Source organism: Castanea sativa, chromosome 2 (assembly GCF_040712315.1).
Source record: "Castanea sativa cultivar Marrone di Chiusa Pesio chromosome 2, ASM4071231v1".
Lineage (NCBI taxonomy): Eukaryota > Viridiplantae > Streptophyta > Magnoliopsida > Fagales > Fagaceae > Castanea > Castanea sativa.
In genome coordinates, this window is record NC_134014.1 from 4638297 (window position 1) to 4663253 (window position 24957).

The 24957-nt window shown below is 34.9% G+C and overlaps 1 protein-coding gene and 1 pseudogene across 1 annotated transcript; both read right to left on the minus strand.

The window, feature by feature from the left end:
- Positions 1-518: 518 nt before the first annotated feature.
- On the minus strand, positions 519-2641 carry LOC142626210 (putative aspartic proteinase GIP2; annotated as a pseudogene).
- Positions 2642-15540: 12899 nt separating this feature from the next.
- On the minus strand, positions 15541-16972 carry LOC142625939 (putative aspartic proteinase GIP2). Its single transcript, XM_075799698.1, has one exon. The coding sequence runs from the start codon at positions 16945-16947 to the stop codon at positions 15643-15645; it is 1305 nt and encodes a 434-aa protein (XP_075655813.1). The 5' UTR covers positions 16948-16972; the 3' UTR covers positions 15541-15642.
- Positions 16973-24957: the final 7985 nt, after the last annotated feature.

A 24957-nucleotide genomic window follows, 5' to 3' on the forward strand; every position in this document is an offset into this window, starting at 1 on the left:
CTTAGGAATGCTTCTATTTATAGGAGTTTAGGGGTGGGTGAGCGACACGTGGCGGAGTCTGATTGGTGACACTTGTCACAGCCTGACTGGTCCGCTTATGTCATCGCTTACACATGCTAGATTGCTTGTGTCATCGCTTACACGTGCAGGGCTGCTTGTGTCATCGCTTACGCATGCTGATGCAGTTTCATGCCATTATTTCAATGACACTTGGCATATTTCTATTGGAATCTGAATAGTGATGGCAAAACCTAGCAGCAGTACGTGGCGCTTTGTAATTGGTTGTATTTTGTGGACTTGATAGCATGATGTGTCAGCTTGTGATAGGTCGGGAATTTTCCCTCTCTACAGGAATTTTCCCTCTCTAGAGCTTCCATTAGTTAATTATGTTGCGAAATTTAAACCCTAATTAATTTTAATAAATTGCCCAAGTTGATTAATTATGTTAATTACGCAAATAATCACAGTTCAACCGACATAAATAGTAATAGTCTCACAGGTGGAAGGATAAAAAGAGGTAGAAAAACATTTAGTTTTGGCTATGAAAAGTGGTACAAAAAATTGCACATGAAGCAAAGCTAAAATCAAGTACAATATGCATCTGAACCAAAGCTGCCACTTCAAAAAATTCTGTAGTGAGAACAATTTGTATTGTGAAGCAAAAGCGAAGAGCTAAAGCCTAGCTTTGAAGAAGCCAGATCAAACTCTAACATATTATCCTCCAACTGATGTCCCCCAATAACAATGGAAGTTCTTGGCTTCGATCCACCATCCACAACTCCTAAGCATAGCACATTTTCCTTGACTTTCACCATCGAATTGGCACCATAAATCCTCCAATACACACTCTTGCTTTGCAGGACCAAATCAATAGTTGGCACAAATGGTCCAGTCATGGTGCTAGCAATGGTCTTTGAGCTGAAACATGCTCCAAATGGTGCCACGAATGCCACCCTAGTTATCTTCCTTGATGCAGCCTTCTTGACAAAATCTTTTAGGACAGCCTTATAGATAGAAGTATGCAAAATAGTGTAAGGATTTATGGTACTAATTTTAGTCCCACCAACTCCTTTGTTGTCAATGGATACCTGGGAAGGACGGGTGCGGCGTTTGGGCCGCCGCACCCACGTCCGACGCGGCCCGACGCGGGGCGCGTAGGCGAAGCCGCTGCCTGGGCGTCCGTGCCGCGTTAGGCATTAAAAAATTAATTTTTTCGTCGCGATTCGTGCCGATACTGCGCCGATTCGAGCCGACGCGCGTGAAATCGAGCCGATTCGCTCCGATTTGGCCCGAATCGGTCCGTATCAGGCGAAAACCAATACCGGCCGAAATTCAAAAAAAAAAAACAACAACAACAGGTGCGTATGGCCGAAAAAAAAAAAAAAAAAAAAAAAAAAAAAAAAAAAAAAAAAAAAAAAAAAAAAAAGGTGCAAACGCACCGTTTGGAAAAAAACCAAGACCCAGCCCTCTCCCTCTTCATTTTTCTTGCGCCTCTCTCCTATTCTCTGCCATCACTCTTCAGCTAGGCTCTCTCTCATTCTCTGTATTCTAGTTATTATTTACTATTGCTCTTAAATTTGGTATATATTTATATAATGTGAAAAAAGTATGTTTAGCAATATATTAAAAATATAAATAAAAATATTTTTAATAATTTTTTAATCGCCGCACTCACACCCTACTTTTTCAAAAATTACCAAGTCCTGCACCCGCTCCCACACCCGCACCTGAATCTCGAAACACACCCGTGCTTCATAGATGGATAGCAAGGAGGTCTTAAGTTTGACAATTTGTCCATCTATTTTGATGGATTTTACACCAATGAAATATTCATCAGATGGGTCACCTTCTGAATAAATAGGTGCAGTGCTTACGGGGTTGATGATTAGTGTGGGTGGTGATGAGCAACTCTGACACATTTTTGGTATAAGGAAGCATATAATAAGGTCCACCACCAATAAAAATGTCCCCTAATCCTGACTGGGATGAAGAAGGTACACAAAGGGCAAACTTACGCTTAAGTTTAAATGCATTTGCAAGCTGCATTGGTAATGCAATTTGAGTCCTTCCGAGGCCTAGAATACCTTTAGTACCTTTAGCAAGGCCATCTAAGCTGCCTGAATCTGCACAAACAAAAGGAAATCTAGGCACATTTATTTGTACTAAGACACTTCTCCCATCAGTTTCATAAACATAAATGTTATCCTCGCCTAATCCCCCACTTCGAAGTGAATTAACGAATGGATTATATGGGGACATAGAGCAAGTGTTGTTGGTGCACCCTGGCCTAGGTGTCCCGTTGCAGCCACTGCATCCTATGCCCTTAGCTGTTTTACATTTGGATGAGCCACAAGGAACTGGGTTGTAAGATGAGGAGTTGTAACCATCCTCACAGTTGAACCATAGAAATGGTTGCCCAAGGTCAATGACTGCATCCACAATAAATTGAGTAGGTCCAACTGCAAATGAAGTAAAATATTGGAGTGTGACATCGTCTTTTCCGATGGGAAGATGAAAGGCCTGTGGTTTATAATTTGCTCCATTTGAGGTTGAGAAGAAGACAACAGCAATGGAAAAGAGGAAGAGATGGAGAGTAGAAGCCATTGAAAATTATCAAAGCTACAATGGAATAATGGAAAGAATGCAATCGATTCCCTTTATGTACTAGTGTTGAGTGATGGCTACTGCACAGTCTGGCGTCTCGGGTTTTTGGTGGTCAATGTCGGCAAGGCTTTTCAATTGGCAATATTGATTACAAGCTGGCACGTGCTTTTATCATTTAGCAGTATTTTATACTCTCAAGCATATTTAAATCATTAAAGAGTGGTTAGGATTTAATGAACTCTACTTGGTAGAATACCTAGGAACTCTAGAAGATCTGAATCCTTTAACACTTTCCTCGGACATTCACAATAAAGTAGTCAAAATAATTTTTTTTTTTTTTTTAGAAAAAACTAGTTTAGCACCAACACACGTTAAAAATACCATCAACATGATCAAAGTTGGCAAACCTATAAATTTTTAAGTCTTAACTACAATAAGCTGCCAAAGATAGCAACTCACTGTAGCTAAAAGTTATATTTTTTTTATTTATTGTGGCACATTACATTGCTGTCCTTCTTTATTCTCTTTTTAGTTTTTTGTAACGTTTATTGTGTCAAATATATTATTTTATTGTATTGTTTATATTAGTTTAATGTGTTGTATGCTAAAAATTTTCAAAAAAAAAAAAGTGTTGTATGCTAAAATAAAATCTTTAATGTTGAAAGTACTTTTTGGCACAATTGAAATTACTTTTTGTTTATATTAGTTTAATTTGAACTCACAATTGAAATTACTTTTTGGCACACCTGTTATAGCTAATAATAACTAGACACTTAAGTTTTTGTGTTGAAAATGTTATGGATATATCATTTCTCAAATTTATGTACACTCATATTTAGCAATTATGTATACAAGGTATTTGCGGCGCTGTTTGGTGCAACTTTGGGTCTTTTTAAGTACTACACTTTGCGGTGTAATTTGACCAAAATCATAATCACACTGCACCTTACAGTCACATGTGCGATGCAGTATGGTTCGATGTGGTGTACAATATACGGTTTCAGTGTGGGGTCCACCCCCCCTTGTGAGGGAGAGGTAACATGCATTCGAAACATAGTGAAATTTTTCCATGCCAATTGGCAATATTGATTACAAACTTGCACACGTGCTTTTATAATTTAGTACTTTTTTTTTTTTTTTTGAGAAGCTAATTTAGTACTTTCAAGCATATAAATATACATTCTTTTATCTAATGCATGTGCACCGTCACCTTCATCGACAGGATAAAATGGCATCTTGTTCTCTTTAATCTTTCCTTTATACGAGTCCCATATTGAAAGTTTTAGGACTGGTATGCCGGCCAAAATTGGGAATTAATCCTATTTTCTAAACAATATAATTAGTAGGATCTGTTACAAAACTATATTTTTTACTAACATCTCGAGTCTAAAAAACTCGATTTTGGGCCTAAAAATTGAGTCTTTGAGGGTCAATATTCATGTTCTGATTAAGTCTGAGTTGGCACTTTTTCCACGTGGCGTCTAGCTAAAAATCGAGTCTCTAAAACTCAATTTATAACCCTTTACAAAACAAGCATAATGTTTTAAGCACACCTTTACACCTTCTCATCAAAGAAGAAAGAGAGAAAAACTCACCAAGCAAAACACATAAGAGAGGTTAAACCAAAAATTTTGAAAAAAACAAAGTTATAGAGAACTAATCCACCAAGAAAACCCATTCTATTCAGCTTTTTCAACCTACAGCGACCCACGGCGATCCGAACCTGACCCACGGCTAGCCACGACCACCGACGGCCACCCATGGCCCACGACCACACACGGCCCACGCCAAGTTGAAGCCACCCACGCTAACTTGAAACCCACCCACCCATGGTCCCACGTCGATCTAAAGCCACCCACTCCGATCTCGATCTTCAACTGACTACAACCCATGTTTCTGTTTCTGAGTTTTTTTTTCTCTCTATCTCTTTCTTCTCTAATGAGAAGGTGTAAAGGGTGGGCTTAAAACATTATACTTGTTTTGTAAAGGGTTATAAATCGAGTTTTAGACACTTAATTTCTAGATGGACGCCATGTGGAAAAAATGTCACATCAAACGTGATCAGACCATGAAAATCGACCCTCAAAGACTCGATTTTTAAGCCCAAAATCAAGTCTTTTAGACTCAAGATGTTAGTAAAAAAATATAATTTTGTAACAGTGCCTACTAATTATATTATTTGAAAAATAAGGTTAATTCCTAATTTTGGCCCTAGTATGCCCGTTAATTGTGTATATGGTCCTCCATCATGTAGGCAATTTCTGATTAGCCCATAATAATAATTTATATTTTGATTAATTAAATTTTTTTTTTTTTATTAAGGATCCACTTGATTGAATTTTGATTCAAAATTGGATATTTTGATAGAAAGAGAGTTCTTTCGTTTCAAAATCTGAATAATATTTGTTACTTGAAGGGGCTCTTTCATGCATTTCTTTATTGAAAGGGGTCACTCTCTTCGAATTTTAGCAAGTGATAGATATAAATTGCGCATATTAAGGGTAGTCCTTCCCCCAGGTGCGCCTAAAGTCTTATGATGATCCCTTAGCCCTAGGTTGGGTTAAACCATCAGGCTCGACTAAGAAATCCATGCTAGAGACTCCTCCTAGTAACCATCCCCGAAATCCAGAGAAGTGTTATCTTCCTTTTTCCTGACCTATTTTGGAATTTGCTGATATGAAACTTAAGTTCTCATTGGAATTTAGTGTCTATTTGGGAACAGCTTATTTAATTGAAATTGAAAACTTTTTACTGAAAATACTGTAGATAAAACTAAAAAGTAGCTGAAATAGTAAAATGGAACCCGTAAATAGTACCAAAAAATGCAATGGGACTCATGAATAGTAGCAAAAATAAGATAAAAAATAAAAAAGACTGGCTTTTTAATTTGTACCAAACACACACTCAATGTTTATAAAATCAAGTTCTCTATAAATATGGCTAAAGTGGCAATGGTTGATGTTGCTATTTTTCCAAAAAATATTGTTAGGTGCAACTTGACATTAGTAAAATCAAGTTTTACGAAAAGTAGAACTTTGATATCTTTGAATGCAAGTTCTGTTTTTTTTTTTTTAACTCGATTTTTGTAATAGCAAGTTTTGTTTAAGTAGAGCTCAATATTAAAAAAAATTGAGTTCTTTGTACTTTTTTAAAGAGCTCAAAGGTAATAAATCGAGTTCCTTTAAACTTTTGGGAGACAAGGGAGAGAGAAATTAAGTGACAAAGGGAGACAAGAGACAGAGAGGGACAAGAGTGGAAGAGAGAAAGAGAGTGAGATAAGATAGTTAGAGAAACATTTCAACGTAACTCAATATTATTAAAATCGAGTTCTTTTTTTTTTTTTTTAAATTACATGGAACTCAATTTTGCTAATGTGGAGTTTCGCCTAGATTTTTTTTTTTTTAATAGCAACATTAGGCCACTTGCCATGGCCACATCAACCCTAATTAGTGAGATCTCGATTTTTAAAACATTGGGTTAGACATTTGACCACTATATGTACTTGATGAAAAAAATAGATTTTGATTACCAATCAAAAGCTGGAATGTACACTTAGTATGGATTTGGGTATGATTTTGGGAGTCACATGAATTTTCCACTTAAAAACGAAAATAAAATCAAATTGTTGCATCTGTGTTCTAACTAGAACAATGCTACAAACTCTCTCTCTCTCTCTCTCTCTCATAAACACACACACACGCGCGTGCACACGCGCGCAATTACAATTGTTGGGTTCTAAGACTTTAGATTTAAATGTATTAGAATTTCAATTTGTAATGTTGGAAAAGCATGATCAAAACATTTAGTCTTGTTTTAGACTTGCTTAAAGTATGTTTATGTTGTAAAGTTAGAATCGAGTGTTCTGCAGGATAACCTGTGTAAATCTGCCTGGCTCGATCAATCAAAAATCAGACTCGATTGATCAAAACTCCTGCAAATTGTTTTTCTGCAGAATTTTCAAACTCAGCTCAATCCTGTTTTACGTGTAGGGTTTATGTTTTGCCTTAGGTATAAAAGGGAAAACCCTTGCCACATTTTAATGATGCTCTTTATACTGTGTGTGTGAATCTTTTGTGAGATCTAAAGGTGATTGCCTTCACATACACTTAGGGTTATCAAGATCTAGATTGATGTTAAGAGTTTGGTGATCAATTCAGTTGCAGATTCAAGAGCTTAAGGATATACAAGTGGGAGTACTTGTGCTTGCTGAGAATTCAAGAAAGAAGTAGTTTGTGGACTCTGAGCTGTGACGTAGTCGTGGTAATAAGTTTCCTACTTGAGACAGCAATAGGATGTTAGTGATCTAAGTTGCTATTGTGTAAACTTCAATTCTTTCATAATGGATTCAGTTTTACCTTGAGGATAGCTAAGTTAAATCATCCCTAGGTTTTTTACTGGTTTGGTTTTCCTAGGTTATCATATTATTGTGTTCTTTATTTTTCGCACTTTACAACTATATGATTTATATGTGTTAACCTAGATTTGCATAATTTACCTGAATTAATCACTTTGCTAAATAACTAGATTAATCTGGTTGTATTTAAGAGGTCTAAAAACATACAAATGGTATCAGAGTGGGTTAGCTCTTGTGTTTAGATCATTTGATCTAAGAGTTGATCATTGATCCCTGTTGTCATGGAATACAGTCACTCTCTTGTGATCCCACCTCACTTTGATGGGAACAATTATGCTTATTGGAAAGTAACGATGAAAGCATTCCTGAAATCTATTGATGAGAAAGTCTGAAACTCCGTTGAATACGAATGGAAGAAGCCAACTACTCCAGTGAGTGAATGGCAAACTTTTCAAAAAGAAGCAGCCACTTTTAATAGCAAAGCTATGAATGCTATTTTTAATGTTGTTTCTATGAAGGAATTCAAGACAAATCTCTAATGTTGAGGTTGCTCACACTACATGGAATATTCTCCAAACTGTGCATGAAGGCACAAAGGCAATTAAGATTAATAAGCTGCAGCAGTTAACAACTAGATTTGAAAGCATTAGGATGTCCAATGATGAAACTTTTGATGAATTTTATGCTAAGCTTAATGATATTGTTAATTCTGCTTATAATTTGGGTAAAATCTATGATCAACCTAAAATTGTTAAGAAGATACTTAGATCTTTAACTGAAGATTTTAGACCCAAAGTAACTATCATCACAAAAAGAAAGGATGTGGACTCCATCCCTGTTGATGAACTTGTAGGATCTCTTTAGTCCTATGAGTTGGACCTACCTTAGACTAGTAAATCTAAATCAATGGCTCTTAAGTCTGTTGATGATGTTGATGTGAGTGAATTTAATGATGAGCTCTTTGCTACAGAGATTGTCTATTTTGCCAAGAACTTTAAAAACTTTCTTAGGAACAACAAAAGGACAAGACGTAAAAATAATGCCGAACCTAGAAATTTTAGGAAGAATGAACCCACTAAGTTGAACAATAATGAGAAACCTAAAGAAAAAGTAGGTCAACTTTCTAATAATTCTATGGGTCAACAATGTTTTGGTTGTCAAGGGTATGGTCAAGTGAAATCTGAATGTCCAACATTCTTAAGGTCTAAGGGCAAGGCTATAGCTATAATCCTTAGTGATGATGAAGTTTATGACAATGAGTCTAATAATGATGAGGATAGAAACTTCATTACTTTCACTACTAATGCTGTAGTTGATGAAAGTGTTGTTGTTGAGGAGAACCCTTCTGATAGGGAACTCTCTGAGGATGCAGATTTACAAGAAATCTATAATAAACTTTGCAAAGTTGCTGCAAAGGATGCTATGAGTGTTGATTTAGTCATAAAGAAAATTGCATCTCTTGAACTTGATAAGAAAAATTTGCTTGTAAAACTATTTGATGTTAAGGAACTGTTGAAAGAATGTGAAGACTGAGAACATGCTTTTGCTTGATAAAGTTAAGAATTTGGAACATGAATAATCTGTTGTTAGAGAACAAACTAATAGATATACTAGTTCCAAACTTGATCATATGCCGAGTGTTCAAAAGTCTCATTCAGACAAAACTGGCTTAGATTTTGTAGAAAGTATCTATGTTCCTGAAACACATTCCACAAACTTTATTCCTTCTTCGGAGCCTCCAGTGAGTGAGGTTGTCAAACCTATAGAAGTTACACCTCCTAGGAAGATTAGGGTTGATCTTCAAGAGTCTAAACCTAAGACTTCTAATCCTTCTAAGGGTAAGTTGCATGATAAACCTGCATGGGTTTGTCATTTTTGTGGAAAGTCTGGGCACATTCGTCCAAACTGTTTCAAGTTGCAAGCTGCTAAGCGAGCAAATAAACCAAAAATACATGTGCCTCAAGCACAGGATCCTATGATACTAATTGGTGAGTTGGTAAAGGTTTTAAACCTTTATTCCAATTCTGGAGTTGCTTAGAATTCTAATGTGAATAATAACTCCAATGCTAGAGTTGCATCTAAAAGGCTTTGGATGCAAAAGGCTCGATCTAATTGAGTCTTTTTGACATAGTCCTTGTCCTTCATCGCTCTTATCTTTGTGACCATTCTTATTTATTTTCTTTGTCTTTCTAGGATTTGCATTGCATAACATTTATGCATTTCATTCTAGGTTGTTTTTGTTATTTTCTTCAAAAAAAAAAAAATTTTAAAAAAAAAAAAAAGGGAAGCAAAATGTTTTTGCATTATTTTTCTTGGATTTGAAATCAAGGTTGGCCAATTTATTCTTACATAACATGTTTATGCACCTTGTTTAGCTTGGATGAGCTTATTTTATTGCACTTTGCTAGTTTGAGTTTTGTAGTGCATGTTGTGTGGGAAGATGTTTATGGTTTTTGATCACTTTGTCTTGATCTTGAAGTCACATGACTTTGATTGTCAGACTTGATCTTAACGAGAAAGGCATAAATAGCCAATCATGAACACCTTAGTGCATATCATAAGATTGTGTACTCGAGAAAGTATAGCATATGCACAAAAAAAACATAAGGTGTAGCCTCGGTTTTAATGATAAAATTGGTGTGTATATTATTGGATTAAAGTTAAATCAATCAAATAAAATTGGTGTGTACATTATCCCGTCTAATTCTTAATAAGTTTTTGATCAAATAAAATTGGTGTGTATATTATGAAGCAAATCAAGAAACTTACATGATTGCAAACTTTTATTCTAGGAGGTGTGAGAGTTATATGATGTAACTTTTTAAGGGATAGTTTCTTTTAAATATATGTGATGGATTTTGTAGAAATTGTATTTGATTTCTATTCACATATCACCTCACATGTATCTCAAGCTTTTGCTAGTTGCACACACTACACAAGTTACTTTTTGCTAAACTTTGTACATATTATTGTGTGTGATTTTGGTTTGGCCAACCAAGTTTGAAAAATTCCTTGAATTTTATACAAAACATATTTGAAGTTTGAGAATTTAAGGTGAACTGATTGAAAATCTTAATTTTTGGAAAAACTGGGTTTAAAACATGTGTTTTTGAAAAGCATTTCATATCATACTCGTACATTTTGCTAATTGCACACACTACACAAGTTACTTTTTGCTAAACTTCGTACATGTTATTGTGTGTGATTTTGGTTTGGCCAACCAAGTTTGAAAAATTCTATGAATTTTATACAAAACATATTTGAAGTTTGAGAATTTAAGGTAAACTGATTGAAAATCTTAATTTTTGGGAAAACTGGGTTTAAAACATGTGTTTTTGAAAAGCATTTCATCTCATAGTCATGCATTTTATTCATAAACTAATATGCTTTAAGGAGTTTCTGCATAAAAGTGCTTTGTTTTTCAAAAAATTGGTTTTTCTAGAATTTCGATCGATTGAACCTGTTTCTCGACCGATCGAAATTGCAATTAAATTTTGGTTTGGTTCTATGTGTTTCGATCGGTGCTCGATTGATATTCGATCAATTGAAGGCATTTTTGATCGATCGAATTTGTTTTTCAATCAATCGAAAGTCATCTAGAGAGTTTTTTAAAAACTGGGTTTTCTCATGTGTTCATTCACTTTTTCAAAATTTCAAAACTCTTTGTCTCTCTATTCAATCGGTCTAAAGGTCCAAGCAAGATTTGTCGTTTTCCCTTGAAATGTTTGCAAGGTTTTTGTCATCTAAGACTGGTAAGACCTTTTTGCCCTTCTTTTTCTTTTATTTTCACCTTTCATGCATTTTGGGGAGAATTTTGAATCTAAGGGAATTTGGGATTTGTGTTGATTCAAGCTTTTTCTTGTGAAATTGATCACTGGGTTTTTGTTGAGGGATGATTTAAAATGGTTCTTGGTGAATTAATTTGATCAATTTGTTGAATTAGGAAGATTTGATTTTTCTAGGGCTTGAAGTTACCTGATTTGGGGATTTTGTTCCATTTGGTTTAAATTAATGAAATTGGCTTATTGGATTGATTGATTTGATCATTATAATGTATTATCTATCTTGTTTAATGACCAATTAGTCAATTTCTTGAAAATTGTACAAGTGGTTTTTCCAATTTTTAAGGTTTTTGATATAAACTCTATGCTCAAGCCAATTTTGTGTTTTTAAAGTTAAATTGAACTTATTCTCATTGCATTAGATCATGCATCATTCAATTGTATTGTTCATGCATCATATAGATTGTTATTTTTCTATATTGTTTTGTGCTAATTTACAGTCTGCCCTTAGTTTGTGTTTTCTTTTCTTTTGGTCTCTTATGTGTGTCTTGTCCTATCCTTAGCACCATGCCTAGGAAAACTATAGGAAAGCCTCTTCTTCTTCTGCTCCTTCCTTTAAGAGTGATAGGTTTTTGAGTGAGAAAAACCAAGAAACGTATGAGATCTTGAACCTATTTAGGAACGTCTGGGCTGAGAGAAAGGTTGTTTTAGATGAGCTTGATCCTGAGATTAGGAGAAACTTTGAGCATAGGGGTTGGTTACCTTTGCTGGACATTTCTCATCCCCCTCCAACTACCTTGATTAGAGAGTTATACTTGAACCTCTCTGTCCACTCCTATGATTCCAACACTCTTGTGAGAAGTTGGATACGGGGTGACGAGTACACCATTACTCCTTCCATAGTGGCTGCTGCTCTTGGGGTGCCATTGGTCCAACATCCTGTTTATCCTTATGATGAGTCTCCTCCTCTTGATGACATCATGTCATACATCACTAGTACTTCTATCCAGTGGGGTTTAGATCCTCGGATCTGTTGAGTTGTCTGAGATTCATTATCTTTTCTTTAGGATTGCTTGTCATTCTTTGTGTCCTATCTCTCATTTGCACACCATTCCTATAGAGAGATGTGCATTTTTGTATGCCCTTGTCACTGATGCTCTTATGAGTTTTTCTCATCTTTTTATTCGTTCTTTGATTGAGGTTCATCAAAGTAGTTCTGTTTCTCATGCTCTGTTCTTTTCTATTTTTATTCATCTGATTCTTTTACATTTGGGTTTAGAAAACTTTCCCGCGTCTAAGCCTGTCCATATAGTTGCTCCTATAAGTGCCACCTTTCTTAGGCAAAGGGCTGCTCAGATGAGAGCAAGCTCTAAACGTCCTAGAGTTGAGTCTTCTGGTGTCGCACCTCCTCCTCCCTCCTCTACAGGTGATACTTTTACTAAGGCGTCTGTCGATCCGTCTGCTGCTGCTGCTGATGTTCCTCCACCTTCTACTTCAGATGATTCAGACATTCGTCGTATGTTGGAGACTATAATGACCGTTCAGGCGGCTCATGGTCAGCTTTTGGTGGACATTCTTGCTGAGTTTCGTGCTTTGCAAGCAGATTTGGAGAGTATTAGACCACCACCTCCTTTTGATAATGAGTGAGTGCCCCTTGGCAATTCGTCACAAAAATGGGGAGTACATATGTTGTTGTAGAGAGGAGTTTTTGATGTTAGGGGGAGTTTTTGATGTTTTCTGGAGCCATAGAGCTTTTAGATTGTATCTAGGTGCTTCTTTCTGTATTTACTTTTTTGGCTCACAATGTATTGAGTATGGGTTATCCATGATAGGGAGAGATACTTTGTTTTTATATGTTTCTTGTTTCACATTGTTTATTGGTTTATATTTATGAGGTTATTCATGATATATATATATATATATATATATATATATATATATATATATATTTTTTTTTTTTTTTTTTTTTTGTGTTATGTGAAATCAAGAAGTTATTTTGTGTTATTTGTATTTTTCACACATGCGTTTATGTGTTTGTTAAGTGTTACAGGAATATACAGGTTGATTCAGTCGTGCTGCTGTCTATACTTGCAACTGATGGATGGTAGTTAGGTTGAATTTGTTATGTTGGGCAATGATTTTGTATTGGGCTGTTTTGTTTGTAACTTTGAGCACTGTGTTTAATTTTGTGTTTTGTCACGGATTGCCAAAGGAGGAGTTTGTTGGGTTCTAAGACTTTAAGTTTAAATGTATTAGAACTTCAATTTGTAATGTTGGCAAACCATGATCAAGACGTTTAGTTTTGTTTTAGACTTGCTCAAAGTATGTTGATGTTGTAAAGTTGGAATCGAGTGTTCTATAGGATTTACTGTGTAAATTTGCCTGGCTCAATCGATCGAAAATCAGATTCGATCGATTGAAGCTCGTGCAAATTTTTTTTCTGCAGAATTTTACAACTTAACCCAGACTCGTTTTACGTGTAGGGTTTTATGTTTTACCCTAAGTATAAAAGGGAAAACCATAGCCACGTTTTAATGATGCTCTTTGTGATATGTGTGTGAATCTTTTGTGAGATTTAGAGGTGTTTGCCTTCACATACACTTAGGATTATCCAGATCTAGATTGATGTCAAGAGCTTGGTAATCAATTCAGTTGCAGATTCAAGAGCTTAAAGATATACAAGCGTGAGTGCTTGTGCTTGCTGAGAATTCAAGAAAAAAGTAGTCCGTGAACTCGGAGCTATCACGTGGTCATGGTAGTAAGTTTCCTACTCGAGGTAGCAATAGGATGTTAGTGGTCTAAGTCGCTATTGTGTAAATTTCAATTCTTTCATAGTGAATTCAGTTTTACCTTAAGAATAGCTAGGTTAAATCCTCCCAAGGTTTTTTACCGGTTTGGTTTTCCTGGGTTATCATATTGTCATGTTCTTTATTTTCCGCACTTTACAACTATAGAATTTATATGTGTTAACCTAGATCTGCATAATTTACCTAAATTAATCACTTGGCTAAATAACTAGGTTAATGTGGTTATGTTTAAGGGGCCTAAAATCGTACAACAATATTTTTCATAATAGTTAAGTTGACAAATTTTTACTAATTTTTTTCTGGACTCACTCCTAACATTATTTTTTATCTATAACTAATAATCTACCATATAATCCAGGTGTCATTTTTTTTTTTTTGGTTTCTAGAGATTGTCCGTTTCAACGAGGCAACATGGAAAGAGAAGGAGCTAGTGGCAAGGTTCCAAGATCCTAAGGTGTAAACCAAGCCAAGATTATGATGGGCTTTGGTGTAATTTTAAAGCCCAACCTACCACCCCACATATGTTATTAGATTGGGCCCAACCGTACCAATACTAGCAAGCTGGATTCCTCATCAATGCATAATAAAATACTTGGCTTACTGAAATATTAAAGACACTCACCTGCTTGTATAACAATTTGGGATATTTTTTAGCAAAAAAAAAAAAAAACAATTCGGGATATTTGTCTAAGCATAGTACAAGAAAAAAAAATAATCAAATAAACATAAATGATTATTTTTTTAGACATTTCCTATATCAAATATGGCATTCACATTAAGAAACACAGTGTGACTTATATAAACATATATGAATGGTTATGTTTATGTAAGTCCCAAGACAAACCCAAGGCTCATTAATGCCCTCAAGTAAAGTTTGCAATTCACTGCAAAACTTCTTCCTAATTCCACCGTAAGGTTAGTTATATACTCCAATCAACCCCCCATAGATTATTGCATCAACCTATATTTATGAAAAAGTATTACATCTGCCACAGTTTCACAACAAATAATAAGTAGTAAGTACTTATTCGTCCTAATTTGAACTCACAACTGAAATTACTTTTTGGCACACTTGTTACAGCTAATAACAACTAGCCACTTAAGTTTTGTGTTAAAAGTGTTATGGATATATCATTTCTCAAATTTATGTTGACTTATATCTAGCAATTATGTATACAAGGTATTTGTGGTGTTGTTTGGTGTAGCTTTGAGCCATTTTAAGTATTACACTTTGCAGTGTAGTTTGACCAAAACCATAACCACACTGCACCTCAATTTTGCAGTCACATGTGCGATGCATTGTAGTTCGATGCGGTGTACAATGTGTGGTTTCATTGGTTTTGTGATGGTAGATTTTTTAAGATACCATGACCAATTTTTAATTTACTATTAATAATCATGTCAATATGACAATAATTAAGTTTTTTAAATATATATATATATATATATATATATATATATATATATATATATATATATATATATATCATGTGTATCAAAAAAAGTAACACAAATATATGCAAGAAAAAAAAAATATCCATGACAGATTGACAGAGAACTAAAATTACCACAAATATATAATATATACAAAACAAATATATATATATATATATATATTAAACTTTTGAACTTCTGATTTTGAACCGAAGCTACAACTTCAATAAATTCTGTAGTGAGAACAGTTTGTATTGTGAAGAAGAAGCGAAGAGCTAAAGCTTTGGATATCTTCTTAGGCCAACATTCCTTCAACGCATCTTAATCCCCTCAGTCTGAGCCACTCGGGACAATCGGTCATTTGGAATATTGGCCATGTTTGGCCTCAATGAAATTGGCCCCTAGAGCTTCCATTAGTTAATTATGTTACGAAATTTAAACCCTAATTAATTTTAATAAATTGCCCAAGTTGATTAATTATGTTAATTACGCAAATAATCACAGTTCAACCGACATAAATAGTAATAGCTAGTCTCACAGGCGGAAGGATAAAAAGAGGTAGAAAAACATTTAGTTTTGGCTATGAAAAGTGGTACAAAAAATTGCACATGAAGCAAAGCTAAAATCAAGTACAATATGCATCTGAACCAAAGCTGCCACTTCAAAAAATTCTGTAGTGAGAACAATTTGTATTGTGAAGCAAAAGCGAAGAGCTAAAGCCTAGCTTTGAAGAAGCCAGATCAAACTCTAACATATTATCCTCCAACTGATGTCCCCCAATAACAATGGAAGTTCTTGGCTTCGATCCACCATCCACAACTCCTAAGCATAGCACATTTTCCTTGACTTTCACCATCGAATTGGCACCATAAATCCTCCAATACACACTCTTGCTTTGCAGGACCAAATCAATAGTTGGCACAGCTGGTCCAGTCATGGTGCTAGCAATGGTCTTTGAGCTGAAACATGCTCCAAATGGTGCCACGGATGCCACCCTAGTTATCTTCCTTGATGCAGCCTTCTTGACAAAATCTTTTAGGACAGCCTTATAGATAGAAGTATGCAAAATAGTGTAAGGATTTATGGTACTAATTTTAGTCCCACCAACTCCTTTGTTGTCAATGGATAGCAAGGAGGTCTTGAGATTGACAATTTGTCCATCTATTTTGATGGACTTTACACCGATGAAATATTCATCAGATGGGTCACCTTCTGAATAAATAGGTGCAGTGCTTACGGGGTTGATGATTAGTGGGGTGGTTATGAGCAACTGTGACACATTTTTGGTATAAGGAAGCATATAATAAGGTCCACCACCAATAAAAATGTCCCCTAATCCTGACTGGGATGAATAAGGTAAACAAAGGGCAAACTTACGCTTAAGTTTAAATGCATTTGCAAGCTGCATTGGTAATGCAATTTGAGTCCTTCCGAGGCCTAGAATACCTTTAGTATCTTTAGCAAGGCCATCTAAGCTGCCTGAATCTGCACAAACAAAAGGAAATCTAGGCACATTTCTATGTAATAAGACACTTCTCCCATCAGTTTCATAAACATAAATGTTATCCTCGCCTAATCCCCCACTTCGAAGTGAATTATTGAATGGATTATATGGGAACATAGAGCAAGTGTTGTTGGTGCACCCTGGCCTAGGTGTCCCGTTGCAGCCACTGCATCCTATGCCCTTAGCTGTTTTACATTTGGATGAGCCACAAGGAACTGGGTTGTAAGATGAGGAGTTGTAACCATCATCACAGTTGAACCATAGAAATGGTGCCCCAAGGTCAATGACTGCATCCACAATAAATTGAGTAAGTCCAACTTCAAATGAAGTATAGTATTGGAGTGTGACATCGTCTTTCCTGATGGAAAGCTGAAAGGCCTGGGGTATAGAATTTGCTACATTTGAGCTAGAGAAGAAGACAACAGCAATGGAAAAGAGGAAGAGATGGAGTGTAGAAGCCATTGAATATTATCAATGCTACAATGGAATAATGGAAAGAATGCAATCGATTCCCTTTATGTACTAGTGTTGAGTGATGGCTACTGCACAGTCTGGCGTCTCGGGTTTTTGGTGGTCAAGGTTGGCAAGCCTCGTCAATTGGCAATATTGATTACAAACTTGCACGTGCTTTTATCATTTAGCAGTATTTTGTACTCTCAATCATATAAATATACATTCTTTTTCTTTTTGGGTAGAATATATACAGTCTTTTATCCTTATACTTGTGCACCGCCACCTTCACCGACAGGGTAGAATGGCGTCGCGTTCCCTTTAACACTTTCCTTTAATGCAGTGGCCGCGTCACCTGGCAGGGTAAAAGAATTTATATATAATAATTTAAAATTTTATATTTATTTACCTTTTAAAAAAATTTGGTTCCTTCCTAAATTTTTTTAATTCCAATAAAATTAGATTTTGCTCCATAATTTGAGCAACTTAACAATATATTAGGATCTTTCAAGCAAAAATAAAAAACTCAAAAAAAAATTTTGAATTAAAATCTGAAAAAAGAATTATAATAAAACTACTACAAGCTAGGCAGTGGCTTGATTCCTTCGACTAAGCACACTGTCCAATACAACACAATTATCAACCTTTTATTATTTTTTGTTACAGTATTATTTTTCCTCACCAGACATATATTACTTGCTTCTCATTTTTAATTATGTTTTCTTATTTATTCTTAACCACACACGTCTTCTGTCTCCTCGATTTTTACAGTTCATACTTTTAAATTTTATCACATCTTCATCTTCACTTTTACATTTACGTTTTGCCTTTCTCTTTGTTCGTAACTTCTGTGTCTTCTACCAGTACCAGTGCGGCAGTGCCTCTTCTCAAGTTTTGAGTCTCAAATTTCTCAATACAATTTTTTTTTAGCTATACAAGTACCTTTATTCATTTCTTTTCTTTTCATTTTTTTTTTTCCCTTTTGAGGTTTTTTGGTTTATAGAATGCAAATTAGTTTTGGTTTTAGGGAAAAAAAATTTAAGCACAAACTTCATGCCGGCTAAATCTTGAATTTCGGGCCGGTATTTACCGAAACACCCAAAATAGATCGGAATGACCTGAAATTTTTTCCGAAGTGGAATAGGGTGGGTTAATATTTCGGTTTGTTTACCGGCACGGTATATTCCGGCCATTACCGTCGGAATAGAATGAAATTAATAACATTGAATCAAACCTAATTACCTAATTACCTAAAAGCCAAAAAAAAAAAAATTTGTGTTATTTATGCTTCTTAAGAAACACTCTAAACAAAATTCTTGGAGCAACCACTGCTTTAATGGTGTAAATAGTCCTCTGTTATGTAGGCAACTTTGACTGATTAGTTACCGAATTGTTTAGCCAAATAACATTACTTTTTCCTACCCTATTTTGGAATTTGATAATTCAAAAATTAAGTTCTCCTTGGTACTCAAACATTCTCAATAAATACAGCTGAGGTAGCAACGGTTGATGTGGCTATTTCCAAAAAACATTGTTGGGTGGAATTCAACATTAGTAAAATCGAGTTTTATGGAAAGTAAAATATTATACGAATGCGAAATCTATGTTTTTTTTTTAAGAACTTAGTTTTTGTAATAACAAGTTTTCTAATTTTTTTGAAAAATAACTTAAAGACGATGAAATCGAGTTCCTTTAAACTTTTGGGAGACAAGGGAGAGAGACTAAGCGACTAATGGAGACGAGAAATAAAGAAGGACAAGAGTGGAAGAGAGAGAGCGAGATAAGATAGTTAGAGAAACATTTCAACGAAACTCAATATTATTAATATCAAGTTCAAAGAAAAAAAATTACATGGAACTCTTTTTTTTTTAATAAGGAGTTCTACTTGGAATTTTTTTTTCTTTTTTTTTCTTTTTTTTTTTTGGAAATAGCCACATTAGGCCATTAGCCATGGCCAAGTCAACCCTGATTAGTGAAAACTCTCAATATTATTAATATCAAGTTCAAAGAAAAAAAATACATGGAACTCTTTTTTCTTTTTTTTTTATAAAGAGTTCTACTTGGAATTTTTTTTTTCTTTTTTTTGGAAATAGCCACATTAGGCCATTAGCCATGGCCAAGTCAACCCTGATTAGTGAAAACTCAATTTTCAAACATTGAGTTCCTTGCGAAATTCTTTGGCTAAAAATTTCACTAAAAATGGCTAATTAGCTAAAATTGCCCATTATTTATAAGTATGGATTGAGTGGGTCAGAGGTAGTAAACTCATCTACAAGCTTCCTTTTTTTCATTAAATTAAAATATAAAAATAATATAAAAAAGAATGACATTTTGTTTGTCTATAACACAACCAAATTCAAGGTCAATTTCATAACATGCTTCAGTATTAACATGTGATTAGATTACATGTAACCACTATATGTACTTGGTGAAAAAAAATATTTGGTTCACCAATCAAAAGTTGGCATATAAGCTTAGAGTCGATTTGGGTATGATTTTGAGTGTGTCACATGAGTTTTCCACTTAAAAATGAAAACAAAATCAACATGTTGCATATGCATTTCAACTAGAAAAATGCTAAAAACCCAAAAATATTTACAATATCTTTCATAACAGTTGAGTTAGCAAATTTTTACTATTGTTGACATTATCTTTTTACTTACCACTAATAATTTCTCATATATGCCAGGTGTCAAATTATTTTGTTTCCAGAGACTTTCTCTTCCAACAATACAACATGGAAAGAGAAGGAGCTAAAGGCAGGGTTCCTAAGGTGTAAACGGAGTCAAGATTTTGATGGGCTTTGGTGTAATTTTAAAGCCCAACGTACCACCCTGAAAATGTTATTAGATAGGGCCCAACCGTACCAATACTAGCAAGCTGGATTCCTGATCAATATGGATCCAATCCAAGCAAAATTCCTCCACATGGGCCACCATTTTAAATGAAGGGATCAAGATCACATAGAAGAAATGATGTTGGAAAATCAAACACTCTTCCAATCGTTACAGAAATTGAAGACGTGGTTCCTTGACCAAGGTTAGATGCTAGACCAAAGAGAAAACAAGGAATTGAGAAGATGAAGCTAACAAATTAAAAATCACACTGGAAACAATACTACAAATTGTCCACCATGGTACAAAGGAGCAGACTACACCTGATACTAACGGACGAGGGGACCCGAAATCCCCCCCAAAATAAAAGGACTTCAAAATCAAACACACCAGATTAGGAGACTTGGTTTAAGATTTTATGTTTAACAGGAGACCTGAAAATCACAGGACCAACCCCTTTAGCTTATATAATCTCTCAATTTTTTAACTGTGTTAATTTGATTCATGTATATATTATGACATGGAAGTCTCCAAATCAAGGAAAAGTGTGAGAAAATGTATAGCCAAAAAGAAAATGAAAAATAAGCTCCGTATCTTGCTTTATGAGGTTAAGGTATGGCATGGAATTAGTTAATTCTATCCTTTAATCAGAGAAGCATTATAAAAACAAAATATGTAATTATCTATATATATATGCATGTGTAGTGCAGAAAAAATGAAAGAGGTTGGTATATTTAAGTATGCATTTGGTATTAGCTTATTTAGTTTTTTGCTGCCGTTATTTGGCTAAAAGTTTGGTAAAATATACTAATATTTTAAAAAAGTGAGGAAAAAATGAAATTTTAAAAAGTTTTACATAAAAATTAAATATTAAAAGCTACCTAAATTAGTTGAACTCAAACGAACACAGATATTAAGTACCCATAATTTTACTCTCACTGTTCAATGTTATACAAACTAGTGTTTAGGCCTTTAAATTCCTTTGGGTGCATGGTATCGACATCCAGATGCTTTTTGGTAATTCAATAGTTATAATGGAAGAAGAAGGAATTTGAACCTTGATGCTAGCCGACTCATGACACTTGTAGTGTCAGATGTACTGCAAGGCTCATGGAAACAAAGCCTGAATGCTAGGTTACTCTAGGTTTTAGGTGATATATGCACTTATAATGGAAAACTCACCATCTTGGGTACTTATCCTGATTCTTGTGTCATTAGACATGACACTTAGTGATATAGAACAGAGAATACATGTCTTCCTAGAGCAACAGGGACGTAAGAAGTCACAACGCAAGATTAAAAGGAGGTACCAGTAGAGGCCATTAAAGCGACAATGTTGAAATTGCATAAAATTTAACAGGTTGAAGGGAAACAGCATTCTGATCCAAACTTATAACTACCATGAGCATCACCTAAATTTAGGCGAATTCCTTTGTTAAGGGCCTGAAAATAGTGTTTTTGCTATTTATAGTAATATTTGTTTTTTCTTAATAGCTTTTAGTTTAAGAGTTAGAATAAGGTCTCATCTATTTTGGAACGACCCTTAAGGTCAGGAGTTTTATGATTTTGCATTTAACTTAATTTTGTCATTTTTGGTAAATTTTGGTATTTTGTCACCTAATCGCGTAATTAGTACGAATTAGGGTTTTAGACGTTTTTCTTAATATTTATATGTTTTGTAGCTGTTGGAGGCATATTAGACTATTATCAATAAACACATACTTTTGTCAAATTATTTCTCTAGTGGATTCCAGTTTTCTTCTCCTTATGGATTCAGGGAAACCCCTCGTGAATTCGATGTTTACTACTAAAAACTAACGGTTTAGTTTTTGTTCTATCAAGAGAGTATCGTGTGTATGTTTTCTTTAGGTTTCTGCGACATCACTTAGGGTAGGGGTGTCCAACACGACCCGGCACTTGACCCACCCGCCCAACTCGGCCGATCTAGCCCGAGACTCGTCCGACCCGACGCCGGCAGCAGATCTCAACTCCCAAAACCTGAGACCGGCAGGTCGGTTGATGGGTTAGAGCATGGAAACCTTATTTTCAACCAACCCAACCAGAAAACACTCCGGAAATAGGTTTCTCCGCCGATTGAAGAAGTTCGCTCGTCTAATTTTGCCCGATCTGTCGAGATCCGGCGAGATCTCACCGAGATTTGGCCTGATCTCTTCGAGATCCACCAAGATCTCGTCGAGATCTCGTCGGATCTCTTTGAGATCGAGCCTAATCTCATTAAGATCTATCAAGATCTCTTCAAGATTGGCCTAATCTCATTGAGATCCGCAAAGATCTCTTCGAAATCCGGTCAATCCAGCAAAAATAAGCAGATTTCGGCAAAATCCGGTGACGATTCGCACAGTCCGAGCCCAACCAAAAAACGACGACATCCGACCACCCAAACAGTTGCTGTCGGCGGCGGGTCCAAGATTAGGAGACCCGATGTGATCGGGTCGGTTCCGGGTTGGGCACAGACCCAACCCGGAACGACCCGTGGACAGGCCTAACTTAGGGAGGCTTTTGAAAGTTTATGCTTTTTGGGGCATGAAGATGTTCTATTCACATGGCATTCCATAGTGCATTTCCTGATTCTATAAATTTGGTCACAGTGGCATTCTCATCGAGGGTTATTTAGAATGAGACGATTTTATGCATATCAAAGGTTTGTACACATTTGCCACCCCAAATTATCAAACCATAACCAACTATGAACCTTTTTTTTTTTTTTTTTTTTGAGAAGCACTATGAACTATCCATACATAATACATTCCTATATTTATGACGTATCTTGCCTTTATCGTACTTTGTCTCGGCCTCCATACATGGTATAATTTTCCCTATATGTGATTGACCCTTGAGGAAGGAATGGTGTCCCAATTGGATCTTGTATATTCCTTTGGTCATTTGGATGTCCCCACCAAAATCTATTTTTTATAGGTTTTATGACTTTATATTATGACACAAACAAATCGGCCACAATTTGGGGCATTGTTTATTAAAATATTTTATTTTTAACCTCTTAACGCTTTGGTATCAAAATTATTAATGAAAAAATTAATGGATGTTATAAGAGTATTAGTTTATGAAATATATTTAAAAAAATTATAAAAAATAGTAATTGATTTATTTCACAACTATTTCACAACTTTTATTCTTCTCATAAAAATTATATCAAAATTTTCTTAAATATTTTATTAATAAATGTATTAAGGACACTCTTTAATATGACCCAATTACTAATTATGTTTTATTTTGTTTTTAATTTCATTTTACTTTCCTCCAATTAATAATTATGTTTTATTTTATTTTTATTTTATTTGCCTATAATCTCCTGTTCCTCCCCTTTAAAAAAATCCAAACAAAGTTTATTGAATGCTACACTTCCTTTTTCCTTTGCTCTGTTCTCCTCTCCTTTCCTCCTCCTCCTCCTCCTCCAAGTTAAAAAGGAATGCCTAACAACTTGTGACCATATCATTAAGGATGCACAAGGGCAAGCTAGGAAGGTACTACGGTGGAGCTTTGAACATGTCAAAGAAACAAGGCAACTCTATGGCTCATGCATTAGCCAAGAAAACACATGTTAATAGACTTTGAGATTTGGATGGAAACAAAGCTAGACTTCATTATACATGAGTAAAAAAAAAAAAAAAAAAACAAAGTTTGGCTACAGCAAAGTGACATGCGATAAGTACACATGTTCACTTCATTTGTTCTGATATAAAATATTTTCTCATTTTCAGGTATTTGTTTGTAGGTAATATATAGTGAAAGTTGTAAAATATTTTATGTTGACCATAAAATCCTTTATAAAAAATTGTAAAATTTTTTACCTTTGAAAATTTCGTAAAATATTTTCAAAAAACACACAATGGCTTCCCCTCTCCCATCTTGTCACTAAGTCATTGATCTGGTGGCCGAAGACACCACTACAGCGATTGGTGCCAATAGTCTGGTGGCCAAAGACTCCACTTTAGTGACCAACGCCAACAGTTCAATGGTAGGAGACGCCTCACTGGCAATCAATGCTAGCAATTCGATATTTGGAGACACCGCACCAACAACTAATGCTAGCAGTCTAGTGGCCAAAGACGTCGCATCGTAAATGGTGCCAAAGGTTCAATAATCAAAGATGTCATTTTGTCAACTGGTGTTAGTGGTCTGATCGTTGAAGCCACTGCCTTGATAGTGATCGTTGGCAGTCTGGTCACTAAAACCACCACTCTTACTTCTGATTCTAAAGGTCTAGCTCCAGCAACTTTAGTGTTAAGCCATTAATTTTGGCAATTTACTTTTAAAAAAAATTTACTTATCATACCAAACACTTAAAAATATTTTACTAAAAATATTATATTTTACATGTAAAATATTTTTGAGGACATCTTCATATTGTTGATGGAAAAAATCAAATTTGTAGGCAAATTTGTGTTGGAAAAATAGCATGGAGTAAATAAGAAATTGATGTTTTCTATGTTCACTTGAAAATGTTATTAAAAGTGGTAAAAATCATAAGTCCCACATAGGAAAGGAAATAGATAATATATGAGTTTATATGTTCATGAGTTGGACATTGGGTTGAGCTTTTGGCATATGTGGATTGGGCCTACTTGTCCAAACAATAATATTTTATTATTTTAATTTTTTGAGTCAGTTAGTCTATGCACAACAGTTATTACTGAAACAGAGTATCTGTTCAGTAACATATAATTTTTCATAGTCCTTCATTCATAAAAAACTACTTTTCAAAAAAACCCTTCCAGTGAGAATATTTTGTGCATTTCATTTTGTGTCAAAAAGAGAGAAAGGGACATTAAGTAGTTCGCAGAGCACAACCTTGTGTGCTTCGTTTTCATGTTGTAGATTATTTTATCGTGGGAGGCAGACGTCCGTGAGTCTCAAAGCATCATAGTGATTGTGTGAATGGCGAAATCTACTTTAAGGAGATTGTGTCAAACACAAGACTTGATCTGAATTATTCATTCTTCACGCATTTGGCCTGTGATTTTTTAATTATTTGCAAATTTCTCTTTATATATATTCAGTATTTGTTTATTGCTATTGTCTATCATATCTATTTGTGTTATTGCTTATTCTTAGATCTGTGTATTGTTCTTTTTGTTTTATCACAAAAATAAATTGTTTAAATATATCCAACAATCTTAAAGTAGATAAAAAATATGTTTAATTTATT